At 36.0% G+C, this 21,876-nt stretch overlaps 1 protein-coding gene across 4 annotated transcripts in view; it reads right to left on the bottom strand.

The window, feature by feature from the left end:
• Nucleotides 1-21,876, bottom strand: part of LOC145688532 (glycerophosphocholine cholinephosphodiesterase ENPP6-like) — a 262,722-nt gene that overhangs the window by 35,726 nt on the left and 205,120 nt on the right. For all 4 annotated transcript variants that reach the window (XM_081762907.1, XM_081762906.1, XM_081762905.1 and 1 more), the window contains 2 exons: nucleotides 17,355-17,497; nucleotides 6,526-6,706 (listed from right to left, as the gene is read on the bottom strand). In XM_081762907.1, coding sequence (XP_081619033.1) covers nucleotides 6,526-6,706; nucleotides 17,355-17,497 — 324 coding nt within the window. The remainder of the gene's footprint in view (nucleotides 1-6,525; nucleotides 6,707-17,354; nucleotides 17,498-21,876) is intronic.

The raw sequence follows: 21,876 nt of genomic DNA, 5'->3' as shown, positions 1-21,876 counted from the left end.
CTAACTAACTAACTCTATGGCCTATGGAACCCGGAGGTTCAATGCCGCGTTCACAAAAGCTCTCCACTGACTTCTATCCTTAGCTAATTGGATCCAGTTTCTACTTTGTATTCCAATCTCTGCGAGATCCATCTTAATATTGTCCTCCCATCTGCGCCTAGGTCTTCCTAATGGTCGTTTTCCGATTGGTCTTGCAGTCAAGACTTTGAAAGCGTTTCTACTTTCTTCCATTCTAGCTACATGACCTGCCCATCTAAGCCTCCTAGACTTGACGACCCTAACAATGTTGGATAAACCATATAAATTATGTAGTTCTTCGTTATGAAGTTTCCGCCATTCCCCATTCCCGTTCCTCTTGGGTCCGAATATTCGTCTCAGGATCTTGTTCTCAAATACCTTCAGTCTATGTTCTTCCCTCAGAGTAAGCGACCATGTTTCGCAACCATACAGAACAATAGGCATGATTATGGTTTTGTATATTTTAAGCTTCAAATTCCACGACAGAATTAGCGACGACAAGAGATTTTGAACCAAATAGTAACACGAATTCCCTGCTTTTAGTCGACATTTAATTTCTTCGTGAATATGATTTTCGTCTGTTAATATTAATCCTAGATATTTGAAACTATCCACTTTATCAAAAGTATTATTTAATATTATAACGCATCCATAATTTGCTGTATTACGGTCCCGACGCACTTCCATGTATTTAGTTTTTTCTGCATTTACTTCTAAACCCATGTCTCTGCAAGCGTTTAATAAGATCTCTGCATTTCTTTCTATTGTTCTCCTATCATCACCTATTAAATTTACATCATCAGCATATGTCATAACCTGGTGAATACCGTTCAACTCTAGGCCCTGGTTGTTATGTTTGATTTTCCTTATAGCGTATTCCAGAACAAACTTAAATAATAATGGCAACAATGCATCTCCTTGTTTCAGGCCATTTTCGACGTGAAAGCTCGTGGACAAAAATTTCCCTATCCGGACTTTACTTTGGGATTCATTTAAACATATCTTAATTAATCTAATTAGCTTTCTCGGTATTCCAAGTTCTGTAAGAACGTTGTATAATGTTTCTCTCCTAACCGAGTCGTACGCCTTTCTAAAATCAATAAATAATTGATGTACCGGGGTATTGTATTCCCACTTTTTTTCGAGTATTTGGCGAATGGTAAATATTTGGTCGATAGTTGATCGATTTCGTTTAAATTCGCACTGATAATCTCCAATAATTTCATCTGCGTATGGGGTCAGTCTTGCTAATAGAACATTTGAAAGTATTTTATAGGATGTTCACAAAAGAGAAATGCCTCGATAATTATTACAGTCAGTTTTGTCGCCTTTCTTGTGAATTGGAACAATGATTGATTCTTTCCACTCTTTTGGCAATTCTTCCTTGTTCCAGATAAAGAGAATGAGTTTGTGTATCTTGTTCCACAATTTTTCGCCTCCAGCTAAAATTAACTCAGCCGGAATTTCATCTAACCCGGAGATTTGTGTTTCTTTAATTTCTTTACAGCGGTTTCTACTTCTATTCGGTTGGGTTCCTGGAATATACGGTTTTGCGGTGTGTATCTCCTTTTCTCCACGCACACTAGTTTTTGGTTGGGTGTTAAGCAAATCGTCAAAGAAATCTTTCCATCTATTTAAGATGCTATCCGTGTCAGTGAGAACTGTACCGTCAGATTTCTTTAATATATAAGCACGAGGTTGATAGCCTTTTTTTAAATTCGCTGATCCCCTTATACATGTCCCGGATGTTTTTATTTTTACTATTATCTTCAAGTTCCTTAATTTTAGCTTTCAAAAAATCGCGTTTCTTTGTTCTAAAAGTTTTGGAAGTTTCCCGCCTGGTATCTGCGAAATTTTGTGTAGTTATTTCATTCGGATTTTGTAGCCAGAGTAATTTTGCCTGTTTTCTCTTCTAGTTTAATGCATTCCTGGTCAAACCATGGTTTGTTCCTACGTATTTCCGCGTGTCCCAATTTTTCTTTTGCTGAAATTTTATTGCTATCTCTAATTTCAATCCAGGTATCCTCAACACTAGTGCACTCCGAATCTTCTAAAGCCGAGAATCTATTCGAAACTTCAATCTGGTATTCCTCTCTTACCTAGCTCTCTTTTAATTTCTTTAAATTGAATCTCTCCGTTTTCAGACGTGAAATATTACCTTTATTCAACGATAATCTCTCTCGTATTATCGCTGCTACCAGGTAGTGATCAGTGTCACAATCAACCCCTCTAAACGACCGGACATCAATTATGCTAGATTGCCTTCTTCTATCAACTAAAACGTAATCAATTTGATTATGTGTTTTTCCGTCTGGTGATGTCCAAGTGTATTTATGAACGTTGCGATGTGGGAATTTTGTACTCTTCATGATTAGGTTTTTGGATGTTGCAAAGTTCACGAGTCTAACGACGTTGTCATTATTTTCCTTATGCAGTCTTTCGTTCCCTATAATCGGTTTGAAAATATCCTCTCGCCCTACCTTCGCATTGAAATCTCCTAATAGAATTTTCATATGGTATCGCGGGAGTTGGTCAAATATCCGTTCCACTTCTTCGTAAAAACTGTCTTTTATATTGTCATCCTTATCTTCAGTTGGGGCATGCACATTTAGTACAATAATATCACACCACCGTCCCTTAAGAGTAATAAAAGAAGACTGTGACTTCATCATGTTTAAACTACCCGACCGATCTTAACCAAATTTTCAACATAGATGAGATTCAGATATGAGGTGGTTTTTATCGTATCACTTTAACTGTAGAACTTAGGGGAGGGGTGGAGGGGAGAGATATATAAAAATAAATAAAACTTAATAATTCTTGAACCACCCGACCGATCTCGATCAAACTTTCAACATACATAAGGTTCGAGCCTGAGATGTTTTCGTTATTTCACTTTTACGGTGGAACCTAGGGGAGGGGGAGGGGGAGTATATGTAAAAGGAATAAAAATAAAAGTGACCGTCTTTGTGACTTCATCATGCTTTAACCACAGGACCGATCTTAATAAAATTTTCAATATGGATGCAGTTTGGACCTGGAGTGGTTTTCATCATATCACTTTGACGGTAGACCTTAGGGGAGGGGAGAGGACAAATTTATAAAGAAAATAAAATTTAATAACTCTTGAACCACCCAACCGATCTCGATCAATTTTTCAACATAGATGGCGTTCAGGCTTGGGACAATTTTTATCATTTAACTTTGACGATGCAACGTAGGGGAGGGTGAGGGTGAGGCGGATATATATATATATATATATATATATATGTGTGTGTGTGTGTGTGTGTGTGTGTGTAAAAAATTAAAATGAAAGTGACTGTCTATGTGACTTCACTCTTGAACCACCTGACCGATTTCCATCAACATAGATGAGGTTCGGACCTGGAATGGTATTTATCTATTCACTTTGACGATAGAACTTAGGGGAGGAGGTAGGAGGGGGAGATATATAAAGATAACTAAAACTTAATCATTCTTGAACCACTGGACCAATCTCGATCAAATTTTCAACCTAGATTAAGTTCGAACATGAGATGATTTTTGTCACCACTTTGACAATGTAACTTAAAGGAGGGGAAAGACATTTACAAATGATCAAAAATGACAGATATTAGTGTCGAATCTAAAGTTTTTGAGGTAGCTGAGATGAACAGTGACACTTCTGATGCAATTTAAATCCAAAGTAAGCACCGCAAAAATTGTGGGAGGGGAGGGGGATATATATAAGACTGTAAGAGGTGATTCCTCACATCAAAATAAGAGGAAAAGTTCATATGGACCTGTGGGGAAAAGCACATAGTTTCAGAGCTAGGGCTGTCCAAAGTCGAGAAAAAGCTAAATTTCAAGAGGCCCTATTTCGAATTTGAGAGACTGTGGATGGTTGTCCTTATCAGCGTAAAAGAAGTCACGCATACGCAGTCCAGAAATGCATATTTCATTAATGTTCAATTGGTGTACAGAGTATTCCCTGTAGCGTGAATCCCCAGACATGCTATCAACCGAATTTTGAGTATGATTGGTAAAAAGTAGGCAAATAATAAGCCTTGAAAGCAGTGAACACGAAATCATTTGGCGCAATGTTGGAAGTGTTAAGGATCGTCAGGAGTACGGTCTCTCGTACTCGGAAAAACTCATGCACGGGTGTTTTCTTTCACGCTTATAAGTGGAGAAAACGTGATTATACCATGACCAAAAACATTGCATCATGCGTTATTCCGAGCACAAAAAACATGGAGTTGCCTGTTCTTAATACTTCCGACTCCCCTCCGAAGCATTGAATGTCCATTGTTATCAAGCCTTTCCTCCTGCCTACTTTGGACCCTCGTGAAATCAGGGTATATCTGAAAATTCTATTTAGAGCGTATCTGAGAATTAGGTCTTGTAGGGAATACCCTATACACTTATTGAAAATTGATTAAATATACACTTTTGGATTGCAGATGTGTGGCTTCCTTTACGCTGATAAGGACCACTACCAACAATTTCTGGAATTCGAAATAGGGCCTGTTGAAATTTAGCTTTTTCGCGATTTTGGACAGCTCTAGCCCTGAAACTATGCACTTTTCGACATAGGTCCATATGAACTTTTTCTCTTACTTTGATGTGAGGAATCATCTCTTAGAGTTTGTCGGTATAGTTCATTAACACCCCATATATATAATCAAAATTACCAATATCAGTGTCGAATTCATACTTTTCGTGGTCGCTGAGATGAACAATGACACTTCCGATACCGTGGCCCGCAACAGAGGAGGAAAGGGGATATATAAAAATCATCGAAAATTACCAATATCAAGGAGCGCTTTAGTAATAGTAAAAAGTGACTGACTAACGGAACGTATTACTATTTTTTTTCATAATTTAACCCAGCGAAGCGGGTAATTGATGCTAGTATTATATATATATATTATTGTATATATCTATTTCTTAATGAGCAGTTTATTCATGTCACTATGTATATCGCTAAATGGTAGTAAAGAAAGTAGTATGGCCTTAATTTTGCCACAATATAGTAAAAGAATAAGCTATTATATAAAAATGAAAAGAATTTTATTTGTGATCACTTCACGGAAAAATGGTGAAACCGTTTGAAATGAATTTTCGGATATACTTTAGCACGTACCTCGAACTGGGTTTTCATCACGTTATTTTGATTAAAATGTGTATCCTAAGGAGGGGAGCGGGGGGGGGGGGGTCAAACTTCATGCGAAAAATCGAGTATCTCACGATCTTCTCAGGTTAAGAAGATGAAACTTGGCATATACAGTCCTCATTAAAAATAAGTGGGCACGTGTCCCGGAGTTTTTTGAAAATTTCCTTTGTAAACGGGGGAAGGGAACATTTTATGTAATTTTTTTCTTCACATTGAAAGCATTGTTGCCTGTTGTTTATAACCGCATCACGGGCTAACGGTTGAACAGTTTGAAATGAATTTTGGAATATGGTTAGTACCTACCTTGAGCTGACTTTTTATGATGTTGATTTGATTAAAGGGTGTATCCTAAAGGGATTAAAGGGGACTCAAAATGTTTTTTAAAAGTTACAGTATTTCACGAGCCCATCAAGCTAGAAAGATGAAACTCGATATATAAACTTCTAATTAAAGTAAGTGGAACGTGTCCCAGGGTTTTTGAAAGTTTTGTTTTAAGGGGGAAAGGGGGCATTTTCTACACTTCCATTCTTCACATTGAAAGCGATATTACCTGTTGTTTGTGATCGTATCACGGAGGAAAGGTTGAATAGTTTGAAATGAACTTTGAAACATAGTTAATATCTATGTTAAGGTGGATTTTTATTATGTTACTTTGATTAAAGGGTGTATCCTAAGCAGGATAGAAGGGTTCAAGATTTCAGCCAAAAATACAGTATTTTACGAGCTCGTTAAGTTAGGAAAATGAAACTCGGTATATAAACTCCTAATTTAAAATAGGTAGAACGTGTCCAGCATCTTTGAAAATTTCTGTTTTAGGGGCGTGAGGAGAAAACATATTTTATAATTCATTCGTTTACATTGAAAGATAGAGGACACCATTTATAATTCATTCCTTCACATTGAAAGCTACGTTTCCTGTTGTTTGTAATCTCATCACAGGGAAACGGTGCAATAATTTGAAATGAGTTTAAACATAGTATCTAGCTCAAACTTGGATTTTCTCATGTAGCTTTGATTAAAGAGAGTATCTTAAGTGGGAAAAAAAAGATTCAAAATCTATGCCAAAAACAGAATATTTTATATGGGTTTTTATTATTACATTTTCATTGATGCGCATCCTAAGGGATAAAGGAGATTCAAATATTTTCCGTAACCTATTCCCCTCGTCCAAAGAATGGACATTTCAACTAGTTAATGAATAAATAAAAATATAAATAACAATAAATTACATTTAGAGTTAGTATTGGTTGTCTGATGCAGTAAGAAGACAAATCTCAAATAGAAATAGAAATCTATTATTCATTTAACTTTAAGCTCATCATTTCTGAGTTAATATATAGGGACAGAAATACCTGGACCAAAGTATTGTAGCAACTCGTAATTTGTTTTTCGTTGCAGTTGTCCATATAGGCTCAACACGTTGCCACCATAAAGGATTGCTTGTCAATGTATAGTTAAACAGAGCAAAAATTGCATCTTCTTTTCTGTTATAAAAATAATTTCCAAGAATTCCGTGGTTCTCTGCATATACACCTGTAAATAACAAAAATAAAAGTCAAATTTCAAAGGATTTTCTTTTCACTCTTTAAGATAGTTCTAATGAGCGAGAAACATAAATTGTAACAAAAAGCATATACTGAAGTGCCGAAAGTCATAGGGCGCCTGCCTAATAACGTGTGGGATCTTCTCGAGCGTGGAGAATTCAGCAACTCGACTTGGTAGAGACGCAGCAAGTTACTGCTAGTCCGCTGGAAAGATGTGCAGCCATGCAGCCTCTTTGCCGTCCATAATTCGGTGGTTGTTACAGGTGGAAGATCCTGGACACGAATGACCAATTCGATGATATCCCACATGTGCTCAATAAGGTTCTTGTTCGGAGATCTAAAGGCCCAAATCATGTGTTGGAAATGGCCAGTATGTTTCCCAAACCAGTCACGTACCATTGTGACATGGTGCGTTGTTATCCTGAAAACCCTCATTGTTGGAAGAAATCAATAATGGGTTTTAAATGGCCAACAAGCAGCTGAATATAGCGATGACCGGCCAATGTCTAGTTCAAGGGAACCAGAATACTCAAACTATACCATGTATACATGTCCTAAATCATCACGGAGCCACCAGCAGCTTGGACAGTGCCTTGTCCATGCCCTCAAGGGACCTGGGCCGCACCTAGATCCTATCATTCGTGCATACCAATTGGAAACGTGACTCTATTTAACCACATTTCAAGTTGCCATTCATCTAAGCCCCAATCCACATATTTCCGAGCCCACGTGAGTTGCCGCTGCCAATGGTCTGCGGTTAGAAGCGGCACTCATGCAGGGCTGTGGCTATGATATCCCATGGAGCTCACACTGCGCTACATTGACCACTGAGACACGTTGCTTTCTCGTCCTGTATTGATTCATGCTATCAGTTTACGAAGACGTCGCTGGTCGCGGTCGTTCACCATACATGGGCGGACACTCAGTTATTTCTGATGGGTTGTAATGTCTCCAATGCTTTACTCATGATCAATTCTTGACACGGTGAAGCGAGAAAAATTTAATGTCCGAACGACTTCCGAAATCGCATACCTCATTCGTCCAGCACCAACTATCACCCTGCTACCAAACTCCCGATTATTCTCGTCAGGTTGCCATCACTAATACACGACATTTCACTGTTTCTAACTAACAGCTTTGAAACTGCTTCGTGCCCTTCAACCGGTTTTCTGCGATATTCTGGGCCGTCAAAAACTTTCCTACCGCTTTTCTATGACTTTTCGTACTTCAGTGTAGTATTTAGCAACTAAAATGCATACTACCTAACTGGTGGAAATTGTGCCACACAAAATATGTCTATAAAAGACCTCTTAACAAGACATTTGAATTTAATTACTTGTTCGTATAATGTATTAGATGAATAGCTGACTGATTGATTGATTTTATTAATTTTTAGGTATGTTTGCCACAATGATTCCGTTATATGTTAAGTATACAATAGAATAGTAAAGCATATACATAGGTACATGTACATAACATTTTCAGAGGTAAAGTAAAAAAAAAAAAATACACAGAATAACTACTAATGGAAAAAACTAACTTTAAATCTACACTTAAACATTTACCAATACTGTGAAATAGGTGCTTTTCAGCAATTTATTGACAAATGTGTTTCAAACTGTTATTATTTAATCTCTTCTATTGGTAAGGTGGTTTATTTTATATCCCCTCCAACACAATTATGTGATTAGGTTGTTAAAGAAGTCCCAATGTTACTGTATATTGTGACGTTCTGCTTCTTGTAATCTGTTTCATCGGCTACTTTCCTTGTATCTTTTTCCTACAAATATTTTCCAGAAAAGACAAGAATAGTTTCAAAAATTCCCAGCTGACTTCTCTCCAGTAAGTTACTGCATAAATTGAACACCTATTCATTAGTAAAGACAAAACTATGCTCTTATAGAAACCTTTGCGATTGATTCACGCCTTTATGCATCATGTAGTTCTTACTAACGTGACCACTATTCGTGTGAGCTCCGAATCACACCGGAATTTGAATCGGTGTAGATTAACATGTTTTCCCCTCCACACTGTCTTGCATCCTCCAAAAGAGTTGAATGGCACGAACGTGGCACAAGTAGACATCCCTTTACATTAGTTGCTACCACAAAAGCTTCTATAGAGAGTAGAAACAAGTATTCATTGCCACTAGTATATTTCTGGTTTCCTTGGTAACTTTATTTATTTATTTTTATTTTTAAAATGTATTTATTTGTTTATTTTCTACCACTATTTGTTTATTTATGTGTTTACTACTAATAGTGTATTGAGAAACAATATATATATATATATATCGTTTGAGATCCATTTCAAATATGATTAAGAAGACTGAAACACATCAAGGCTACCGAGAAAGAAGTTATTGCTTTATAACAATAATTAAAATTGTAAAACTACCATGTTCATAATATAATCTTAAATATTTCCAATTTCCTTTCAGTAAGAAACTCCTTTAAATTAAATGCCTTTATGTCAGTCCTTAGAGCCACAGTGGGTAGTCGGTAAAGTGTCAATCTACAAAATCCAACGGGTTCAACTCCTGGTAAAGGCGATCGGAGAGTGTGGTAATCACGCCCTCCTGTAAGTGTCAAGATAACGGTAGTATGAAGTCGTCCTAAATACGAAGCCTATCTGTACTATACTTTTTTTTTTATGTGATTCGATTGGAAATAGCAAAGAACAAAATTTTAGAATAATATATGGGTGGGTTGGCTGCCAAGTGGTGTAAGTCAGAAAAATTGAAAAAATGGATTAATACCACATACCATATCTAGGCAGGCAACTACACTTATCCGCCAAGCAGTGTGAGTCCTAGTTCATTATTCCGCTCACAAATGGCGCTTGTTGTTTGTCGGCAAACGAAGCAGCTGAGCGGCTTGGCGTTCAAGTGGTATAAGTCCCAATTCTCCCGCCTAACGCTAGTCCGCGCTGCTGCAATATCTTTGTTGATATTTCTGTTTCGAGTGTGATGTCGTATGAAATGCAATCTGTCGATTTTCTGAATGTGAAGAGTCTCCAAGACTTTGTCACAAAACGTAAAAGAATTGTGCTGGCAGTGAAATAACTGGCTGAAAATGCGCCAATATCAAGTATGATAAGACGTATGGACTATCAATCCTCTACAAAGAACTACCGAACGAAACGGTTGAATTCCAGGAGCTTGACTTGTGGAAAGGAAGCAGAGCTGGGCGTCCATCACTGCAACTGATTCAGCATGAACTTGAAACAGCATAACCTGATGGAAGATTCAACACAGCAGCCAAGAAAAAGGATATATTGGACCTACTGAATTTTATACCCCCTTGTCACTTTTTTCTTCTTTTTTTTGACCGCAACAATGAAGAACTGACGAAGCCATGTAAGAAGGTAAAGAATTTGTATTGTTTACTCACACAGTTTCTATTCTTGTACTTCTTAATATTAAACAGCATTGCCAGTGTAAGAGTAATGCTTCAATTTGTTATTTAATCCCACCATTTTCACAGTAGTTTTTTTTTTTTTTTTTTTTCACAAAAGTACCCTCATTCGCCATATCATGATCTTGCAACTTCTAACCTAACCTACACTAACCTTGCAACTTCTAATTTTGACGAACATGCAACTGTTGCAAAATAGATTTTTGCAATGTACTTACGATATTATAGATCAAAGTCATTATTGAGCACTACCTTCCTGAAGAAATACACATTTCTGAATTTACAGAGCGTTGCGAACTTTCAATTTGCTCTCCAGGAATTTTGGACTTACATCACTTGGCAGCCAACCCACCCATATTATTCTTTGCACTGCCTGGTTGTGTGAGGATGGACATATTGAATGATACAACTGAAGTGTTTCGTATAAGCATATGAAACTATGAAGTATTGTTAATCTTTTAATAAGATAAATAGCTACACTAACTTTTTACACACCTTTACACCCTTAAATAGAAACTGACAGAATTGTTACGAAATAAACATATTATTGCATTTTAAATTCTTAGGAGCAGTAAAATAGAACTGTAGAAATATATAACTCTTTTAGTAGAAAGTGACAACTGAAAAACTACTCATATTAAGATATGATGTTGAAAACGGTCCTAAAAAGTAGGAGTAGGAGAGTTTTGTGTAAAAGTATCCAATGTAAACTCCAATTCCTATTCTTCAAGGGGTAATTGTGGCATTCGTCCGTCTCAGCTAACTGCAGCAGGCAAATATTCGAATCATTTCTCTGAGAAGTTGATGACTTTGAGTTGTGTCGCTTTTGATAAAAGGTATGATGTTTTGCTAAAAGAAAAATATTATACCTCTTCCTAACAATCACCCTTCATAAATTTATATAGTAAAACCTGTAGGACTTGCATTTTCACACAAGGCATATTCATTACTTTGTATAAATAGACAAAAACATTGTAAAATAAAACATTCATTCACTTAAGGTACCATCCTGGATTTTATAATTTATTTGATACTATATCAGATACGCAAAAAGTTATGTCGGATTTCCACATGGTGATACTGCATGTGCTTCTTTCACTGATATATAGTAAGCCAAAGTCCACTATCATCCTAATTTGATCCCGATCGAATCGTTTATATATACATGGGTTCTTGTTTTTGAAAACATGACGCAAAATTTGATCGTTCGTAACTTGAGAACCATATGCCTTCACAACATAATATTCAACAAGCTTTTATAATAGATGACGTTCTACCAGCATGCTAAGTTTGATGCCGATTGGATGAATTTGGTATATGGGTTTTTACTTTCGAAAATATGACGCAAAATTTGACCGCCCATTACTCGGAAACCAGATGCCTACACAACGTAATATTACACGCTTTTATAGTAAGTAAAGTTCTATCACCATGTTAAATTTGATCGCGATCGGATAATTTACATATATACGGGTTTTTGTTTACGAAAATATTGCTTAAAATTCGACTACCCGTGGCTCAGGAATCATAAACCTGCACAGCGTAATATTTCGTATGTTTATACATCCGACCAAGACCTATCATTACGCCAAATTTGATCCCAATCGGATTATATACCTACATGTGAGTCTATATTTTTAAAGATATGACGCAAGATTTGGTTACCCATAGCTTGGGAACCGTATGGGTCAATCCATATGAAGTGATCCAATAAAAATTGTTTTGGTTGCTTAACCATTTTTTTATTTTACTTTTTAAAAAATTTTAATATATACTATTACTTATTCATTGACAGCACACAACTTTTTTTTTTCATTTTCATCTCAGCTTATTTGTGTGGTGGCATTTTTTTTTATATCACATGCAATTAATTACTTTGCATATCTTAGCCTAAACTTGCATATCTTAGGACTGGATTAAGCAAAAGCATTGCAACAAACACCATTATTTTCTTTTTTTTATTTTGTCCCTTAGCATGAAAAGGTTTAATTGAACCCTAACAGGTGATAATTACTTCCGAAGTTTAGTATTAAAATTTAACAAATTAAACTTTTTAGAGATGAAGTTTATAAAGGAGGAGTGAAATATGAAAGGTGATGTTTTTTAATTACATATGGTAGGTACTATACTTATTATGTTTTAAAATTTGAAATTTTCTAATTCTTGCTAAGTTTGAAGTATGATACCTCTGGTAAGACATGGAATAGATTTTTTTTTACAAAGTATATATGTATACGTATAAGAGAAAACTATAGCAAAAATTTCAACTTTGATATTTGATTTCAACAAAGTTATGAATTTTCAAATATTGCCCCTAAAACTCATGTTTATGCTACTCTTATGCTACTCTCAACCATTTGTTTTTTAAGTAAATAATTTACCAACTTGAATCATAGAATACATTGTTCTAATTTGTTACTTCCATTTTACTGTGAACAGGTCTTCTCGGGCTAGCAGCCAGGTAAATACTGTTATATCTTGCGACGTTTCGAGGGCTGACATCGTCCTCATCTTCAGGCGAATATGATGAGGCAATAAACTGTATGGAATATACATACTTCATGTATGTGTGATTGGACTCTTCTGATTGGTGGTTGAAATGGCGACTCCTGATTGGTGCTTGAAATGGAGGGATATGATTGGTGTCCCCTATATAGATATAACAATATTTACCTGGCTGCTAGCCCGAGAAGATCTGTTTATAATACGTCGCCAGGAAAGCTTCAATAGATACTTCCATTTTACTGCTGAATGACTTACACCTTAGAATAAACTTACAACTTTCAAATAAAATAATTTAATTTTGAAAATTTAAATAAGATTGATAACCAATCACAAATAAAAGTAAAACAAAGTGTTACATGGAATAATAATAAAAAGAGCCTTGGTAAACATGAAACTTATTATTGTAATTGAATTAACAGTAAGTACAGCAGGTAAGGAACCATTTCTCTGTACGTTTATTATTTATTTCTCGGATGAAACTGGCAACAAAAGTAAGAAAAGGAAAATAAATCAAACATTTGGAACCTGAATGCTGAATGGCATTTTTTGTCTTTTGCCATGGCAAGAATGCTTGCGATGAAGTAGAAGGCACAACTAAACATGAAGTAAATAAATCCAGTTTGTAAAGAACAACAGAAGATCAAATCCCCAGTGTAGAGAAAATTCTGCTAAGAAAAGATAAAGATATCACACAAAAAATAAATTATTACCCAAATCGAAGCACTTAAAACCAGATTTGAAAATTGTATGCGAGTTAACGGAACGAGGGAAAACAAGACTTTACAAACAAACAACATAGTGCCATGTGCCTATGATGGACGTGGTAGTTGGCACAGGTTGAACAACTCAATTTGGAGAGCAATAATATACATGTACGAGTTTACTATCCTGCAGGACCTAGAACATCATTTAAGAAGTCTGCTAGTGACCATCTGTGGGTATCTATTATATATATTCTAAGAAAAATACCACCTCTTGAACTTACAACGGCAACAAGCAGATAACATAGCATTCCACAAAACCTCTCCGAAGAAATAAGCCTAAACTTTAACAGTCATTAAGATCAGAAAAAAAAAATGTCAAACTTTTTCTCAATTTTGTAACTAAGGTCATCTTATGATGATGATAATGATGATGAGTATTATTATTATTATTATTATTATTATTATTATTATTATTATTATTATTATTATTATTATTATTATTATTATTATTATTATTTATGAGTAATTAATCTTTTTATTTCAAGAAAATTTCTGTTACATACATGTATATAGAAATAGTAATTAAAATATACTAATTCTGTAAGTAAAAGTCTTTCTTTTTAAGTCGGTTAAGGCGTAAATTCAAGTTAATTTTCCAATTTTTGAAAATTCATAACTTCGTTTACAGATAAATATCAAGGTTGAAATGTTTACTATAGTTTTCTTTTGTATAGATATACTGTATATTCTGTAAAAAAAATAATAATAGCTTTTTATTCCATGTGTCACCAGAGATATACTTCAAACTTTGCAGAAATTAGATAATTTCAAATTTTAAAAGATCATAAAACTTGTAGGAAGCACTTACTAGTGTTGTTACTTTTTCTATGGTGAGTACAGTACTATATGTAATTATAATTAAAAAAAATCATCTTTGATATTTCAAGAGAATTCTCACAGCTAATTATATTTGAAAATTCATCTTTGATATCTTATCCTTTCATTATAAACCTCATCTCTAAAATATGGAATTTGTTAGATTTTGATACTAAACTTCAGGAGTAATTATCAACCATTAGCGTCCAATTAAGATTTTTCATTCTGAGACAAAATTAAAGAAGAGAAAGTGTTGAAGAAAACGGTGTTCGTTATAATATTTTTAAATAATCCAGTTCTAAGATATACAAGTTTACGCTAACGTCTGCCAGGTCAGTAATTAGCAGGCGGTGCTCAACAGAAATGAATGGCACTCATAAATGAGCTGAGATTAGAAATAATTAAAAAAAAAAGTTTTGTGCTGCCAATGTATATGGTAATCGTATATTTAAAAAATAATAAAATAAATAAATAAAAGTCCTCAAGCAACCAATACATTTCCTATTGAATCACTTCATATAGCTTGAACCATACGCCTGCACAACATAATATTTCGCACACTTTTACAGTAGGTAGTTTCTACTACTATGCTGAGTTGGATCCCGATTGGATGAATTTGGTGTATGGCTTATTATTGTCGAAAATGTGGCGCAAAATTTGACTATCTATAACTCGGGTACTCAAAGCCTACATAAAGTAATACAAGCTAACCAAAAGAGTTCTTGTAGTTTCTGACGTTTCATTAATCATGCATGCACAGAGAGGAAACGAAATGACGCATTTGTCTACAAAGCGATCGGAAGTTAGTCTGACCACCGACTTTCAGTAATGCAGTCAGATTGTGCATATACAGCAGTCATAGCTCGTCCAGTGCCGAAGAGAAATGGAGGTATAGAAGCAGCTTGTTCGCGTGTGTTTGTTGTAGACTTTAAAGTGGACCTATGAGCTGCCGCATCAAGTCGCTGGATATGTCAGGAATTTGGGAAGAATGCCGTGAATGAACCCACCGCCAGGCATTGGTTCCAGAAATTCCGTTTGGATGAACCTCGTAGTAGACGACCATTTATGTTACATGACGAGACCCTGAAAGCAACCATCGAGGAGGATAGTGATCTAACGTGTGGTGAACTTGCAGAAAGGTTCCATTTTTCCGCTGAAGTAATCAGACTGCCTCTTCATGGGGTAAGGAGGTCATACGAGTTAAGTACATGGATACCCCACACATAGTTAGCAGTCAACAACAACAAATGACAACCTGTTTGTCCTTGCTCACTCGGCACCTGAATATATCCATCTTTGATTGATATATTCATCACACACTCACCCCTGTTCCTTACATCTCAAGACCTTCCTGCTCCCACGAAAGGTTATGCTCTCTTTATGGTGGAATTGTCGGCAAGAAGTCAGACCTCTATCTACTCTCAGCAGTTGCAAAGGGTGCACCATGCATTGGGACAGAAAGAGCCGGGATTGGTGAATTGCAAGGGTGTGCTGTTCCTGCACGACAATGTCAAGCCCCATATGGCAAAGACGATCCGTAAGACACTTCAGCAACTTAATTGGGAAACACTGTGCCGTGTACCATATTGACTGGATCTTGTGCCAACAGATTAAAACCTGTTTCATTCCGTCGATAACCACGTCCGTGGAAGATCCTTCGCAAATGACGGAGACATGCAGACCGCACTCACGGACTTCCTTGCATCCACAACCACCGAATTTTATTATCAGGATATTGTGCACCTGCGGGAACGTTGGGAAAAGGTGTTAAATGTTGATGGAGATTACTTCGAAACCTAAAAGTACGTACCGTCCACTGTATTTCTCGTTGTTTACCACTTCTCCAGAACGACAAGAACGTTTCTGGTTACTTTGTGTTTCACACACATATCAGGTCAAGGTCTATCACCATGGCAACTTTGATTCCGATCAAATGAGTTCGGCTGAACTACGATATAGAATGTCCTTGATTTTTCAGGGAAAAGCAAATGGAGGACGTAAAAGAAGGTAACGTGTTAGCGAATGTTTCAGTTTTGGAAGAAATGGTAGTCAAATGGGGGGAATATTAAAAGTAAGAATGTGTAAATGACGGTCAGTACCACGCTGGTTTAACAAATTTAAGAATGGTGATAAATTCCTCCTAGACGCAGCACATATAGAATATAAATCAACCATACACGAGGCAGTTGTTGAGGCCGATAATGGGAAACAAGTGAGATATTGCATTAAACATTTAATACAGTATAGAAACTATTTGCTAATATCTCCAACAGCTTGGAAACGGTAGAAAGTGGGATGGAGTTTACTACGGCTTACAAGGTGAAGTAAATAAATGTCTGTGTTTCTTTGTTATCTTGTCAGGGCAAGGGGCCGTTCCTGGAAAGAGTACTTACTCTCAATGAGAAGTAGAATTTTTTCAATACTCGACCATGCCATCACCATCGGTTGTCATCACAAGAATCCACTCCCAAACAACCGAAACCACTACTGAATCAATTAATGGTCATATTCTATATTTGGTGGACTGCGCAGACTATAGTGCATCGTGAAATACTGCTACTTGGTCGAAGCATCAATGCATATGTATACATGCAACACTTTGAATGTGTCCATTAAATACTGATACCGTTATTCGATTTGGTTGGGAAACACTAATGTATCCTTCATATTCCTGTCAGATATTGCACAACTGGATTAGCATTTGTTTCATTCGTAAAACCATTTACGCGGTGACGATAGTTTTTTTTTTTAATTTTTTTTTTCATTGCGTTGAGATCTACCACCGTGAGACTTACAGTATAGTATATCTGAACATTGGGAACTGTTATTGTTGCTGATATGGACAATTTATGATTTCCGAATTAACTGTTACTTCATTTTATTGCCTTTCCTTTGTAGAGTCTAAATCCGAAAGAACTTTTCCAGGTGTCTAGCAGATAAAAATCTTTTCAAATTTCAGTTAAATCCATTGTATGTATTCTTTACGACTTTTCATGGTACTGGCATAATCGTTTGTCACTACATGAACCCACTTCAAAACAAGTAGTATAGGTGGAATAGCTACAAAACTCGAATTAGTTTTTTTTTCTCTTTTTGAAAATAATATTATATAAATTTAGGTAGAAAAATTTCTTACCAGTACTTAGTGTTGTCCATGAAGGGTATGAGAGTGATGGAAATATAGGTTCCACATATTCAACCTTTACCCCGTCTTTTATGAAGGTTTGAAATCCTCCCAAGTCATTTTCTTGTAGGTGGTCCAAGTAATCCCACCTGAAACTATAAAATAAAAGAGTTAAAGCACTAAAAAGATTTCGTGGTTGCATTGGTTCTCAAACAGAACAAAATTGATAATTTGGATAAAATCAAATGTATGTACTTTAATATAATTACGTGAAACATCAGAAATAACATATATATATTTTCTTAGGTGGTACCATCACTTATCCTGAATGAAGAAGTTCAGATACAAAATAAACGTCCAAATCTCAGCAGATCTGGAAGTGCAGCTAGACAAAAATGCCTTATAGGTTTGCCCAAAAGCAGCTCTTATTTCATTTATAGGCATTATCATTTCAGCAGCAGAGTAGGAATAACTTCATTTCGCTATATCCAAAAGGTTATACACTCAACTGAAAATGAAAGAACTGAAATGTACAGATGGATTGAGAAATAGGACTGGGAATACAATATATACAAGAACAGAATATTTTTGGATTCGTAACACAAATATTCAGTGGCCACGTTAATTAACGTTCTTTCTATGTAAGACTTTCTATAGTGTAAAGAAAGTACGTTCTTCACAGAGGGATAAAAGGCTTGTATAATCGCAGAAATTGTATAATAAATTATTTGTAAATGAAATGTTTTACATTCAACATAATAAATTATTTATATTTATTGATTGTTGAGATAAAACATACAAACAAGTAAGTAATACATTTGAATTAATACAAAAAAGAAACTAAATAACATAGAAAACTCTATTTATCCATCTATCTACCTATATATATACATAAACTACGTAATTTATATGGTTTACCACACATTGTTAAGGTCGTCAAGTCTAGGAGGCTCAGGTGGGTAGATCACTTAGCCAGAATGGAACGTTTTCAAAGTCTTAACTAGAAGTCCAATCGAAAACGGTTATTAGGAAGACCTAGGCGCAGATATGAGGAAAATATTAAGATAGATCTCACAGAAATAGGAATACAAAGTAGAAACTAGATCCAGTTGGCTAAGGACAGAAGTCAATGGAGAGCTTTTGTGAACTCGACATTCCATAGGCCATTGAGTTAGTTAGTTGTAAGGCTCATGGGTTTCTGCAAAAAATGGAGGCTAATATGACAGGATGACGTTTGTTATCAATAGCACCCTGGACGCACTGTAAGGAACCGCTTTTCCCCTTACAGTATATATGTATATAAACTCTACGGCGGCTTCGGTAATATACGTAGTTGGAACAAAAAGAGCAAAAATATATGAATGATAATAAAGTGTTAATTTCACAAAATTCCTACAAAAATACTGTGAAGAAACCAAATATACCTTTTTTAAGCTTCTAATGCTTATCAGTTTGTCGTGAAAATATATAATTAAAGAACAATAGAACAAAAAAGAAAAGAAAAGAAAGAAAGAAAGAAAGGAAAGAGAAGAAACAACAAAAGGAGTTGGGGTGGGGGGTCAAGAGTAGCGCTGGCTCTGTTGAAAGTAGAGTTTGGACATTACGAGAGAATCGTATGTGATCAGGTTAAAACCTGAGAATTTGTCTAGAAAGGGCAGAAGAAAATTTGTTAGCAGAAAACCATTGCTGAGAAAGTTAGCGATGTACGTTTTTCTTTCTTCCCTTACTCTCCGTAAAGTCATTTCCAATTCAATGAATGTGACGTTACAGGCGGCTTCTTCCATTCTCAATAAATACAGAAGTTTCGGGAGTAGACAAAACAACTTGTATACTTTAGAAGTTTGGTGATAAACAAACAAGAATTTTGATATGAGGTCAGTCTTCTAGGTACACTACACATACACTGCCAACATTTCTTAAATCTTACCAACCGCCTCACCCCTCTCATCTTTGCTCTTACTGATTCTCCACGTGTCTACTCCGAGCAAAAGGGTATGTTCTGACGTCATACATAGGTTAGTTGGAGCGGTTATGTTCAGAATTACAGTTGCAGACAAAATGAACTGAATCTCCAAATTAGGACGTGACATGACAATACATACGACCTCATCCTACGCTAAGCTTTTTATTGGACACCTTGAACAACTTATCGACTCCATACTGCTAAAACCTTTCCATAGCTAAGATTAATAAATAATATTTTTGTAATTTTGAATATATACAGTTTACATTGGGACTATGGAACAATTCCTACAATTTCTAAACAATATATATCTTGTTAAATCTCTTAGTTCTTTTATAGCAGCACCATTACCTTCCAACAGCTCAGCGTTACATTCGACGCTAATGTGTGTCTTAAAATAACAAACAGTATGTGACACCTTTATTTTAAAACCTCTCGTCTTTATTACATGAAGCGTTTAACACTTTGACCCTTGATCATCCGTGAAACACGAATCTGCTCTACTATATCATCTCTGGATAAATACCTCAAGATTTTAGCGTCAGCACTCACCAAACATTATCCACAAACAACTGGATTGGTAGTTGAGGGGCTAACAAGCATGTTTTCTGTGTTGTGCTTTCTTCAATCCCCAATGAGAACACTTTGATAAAAATCAAAATAGTGGTTCGAATTGCAGTTTAAGTAAGTTCCATCTCATACAGCCTCCATATTGAAAATGGACGTTAAACTAATTAACCAAGGAAACGAAAGACAACTGGAGGGTGGAGAGAACAACTAACTTCGAAACCTCACCTACTTAGAACCTTCTCACACCATACCATATTACAGACCCGCTTTTAAAAATCGGCATTGCTAGGCACGTGTCCAGGGCTACAAGATCTGTGCAAAGAAAATGTTAGAAGAAAGGAGGAAAATATTTTATCTTAAAAAAAGGACAAAAAATTTAAAAATATTCCCGCTATTACTATGCGAATAATACAGATTTATTAATATTGTTTCCAAGACTATCGATTGCCAGTTCGGAATTTGGCAGACCCAGAGATAATGGAAAACGAAAAGGCTTTCTAAAGGGGGATTAAGAGAAAAATCTCTCCTGAAGCAAAACTAACATGCCATTGTTGTTGTTGTAAGCACTGAAAAGTCACGAGAAGGGGAAAAGCGGTTCCTTACAGTGCGTCCAGGGTGCTATTGATAACAAACGTCATCCTGTCATATTAGCCTCCATTTTTTGCAGAAACCCATGAGCCTTACAACTAACTAACTCAATGGCCTATGGAATGTCGAGTTCACAAAAGCTCTCCATTGACTTCTGTCCTTAGCCAACTGGATCTAGTTTCTACTTTGTATTCCTATTTCTGTGAGATCTATCTTAATATTTTCCTCATATCTGCGCCTAGGTCTTCCTAATAACCGTTTTCGATTGGACTTCTAGTTAAGACTTTGAAAACGTTCCATTCTGGCTAAGTGATCTACCCACCTGAGCCTCCTAGACTTGACGACCTTAACAATGTGTGGTAAACCATATAAATTACGTAGTTCCTCATTATAAAGTTTCCGCCATTCCCCATTTCCGTTTATCTTGGGTCCTAATATTCGTCTCAGGATCTCGTTCTCAAATACTTTCAGTCTACGTTCTTCCCTCAGACTAAGCGACCATGTTTGGCAAAAATACAGAACAACAAGAATGCTTATCGTTTAATATATTTTAAGCTTCAAATTACTCGACAGAATTCGCAAGGAAAAAAGATTTTGAACTGAATAGTAACACGAATTACCTGCTTTCAGTCGACATTTTATTTCTTCGTGCATATATTTTGGCCTGTTAACATTGACTCTAGATATCTGAAAGTATCCACTTTGTCGAATGTATTATTTGATGTTTTGACCTATCTATAATTTGCAGTATTACGACGCCGTCAACTTGCTTGTATTACTTATGAGCCAAGCCTTTCCTATTATTATCTCATTTCGCGAGGCTGGAAACGATTTCGTACAGGCCCCAAAATCTTTTACCGCAAAACAAATAACCTGCGTATCCTATTTACGATAGATTCGATTAGATTTATTGCGTTCATATGACCATTACATAGTATATAGAAATATTCAAACGGTATACAACAGCGTAAGGAGAATTTCGTCAAGAGTTCAATCACTCAATTTCATTTCTTTCTAGGACAAGTGTTATATAAATATGTCTTGGGGACACCGTAGTCTAGTGGTATTAGCGGTGGAATCACGTTCTCGTAGTCCCAGGTTCGATTCCCGTCCAGTACTTCTCAATTTTTGGCATCCACCCAGCTTCGTGAGACAAACTGGAAAGTCACTTAAACGGCCACAAGCTTTAGAAAGCTCGTCATATGCCTATTAAGAGACAGGGCGGCGCAACACACTGACCACATGTTCGTCGCTAAACTAGACGTAGTTCACCTGTCGCTAACAGATGGCGTTTGAGCAGTTCAGGCCCACAAAAAGGGTTGTTACGCTAAGTGGTTTGGTATATATATATAGTAAACGTTTATATCATAATATCTTGCTGAAGGGGGGTTAAACCGGGAAATTCCCCCTCTC

This window comes from Thermobia domestica, chromosome 6 (genome assembly GCF_964235325.1).
Source record: "Thermobia domestica chromosome 6, izTheDome1.hap1.1, whole genome shotgun sequence".
NCBI classification, from domain to species: Eukaryota; Metazoa; Arthropoda; class Insecta; order Zygentoma; family Lepismatidae; genus Thermobia; species Thermobia domestica.
The sequence above is the reverse complement of the archived record's forward strand: the minus strand, read 5'-3'. Positions and strand labels throughout refer to the sequence as shown.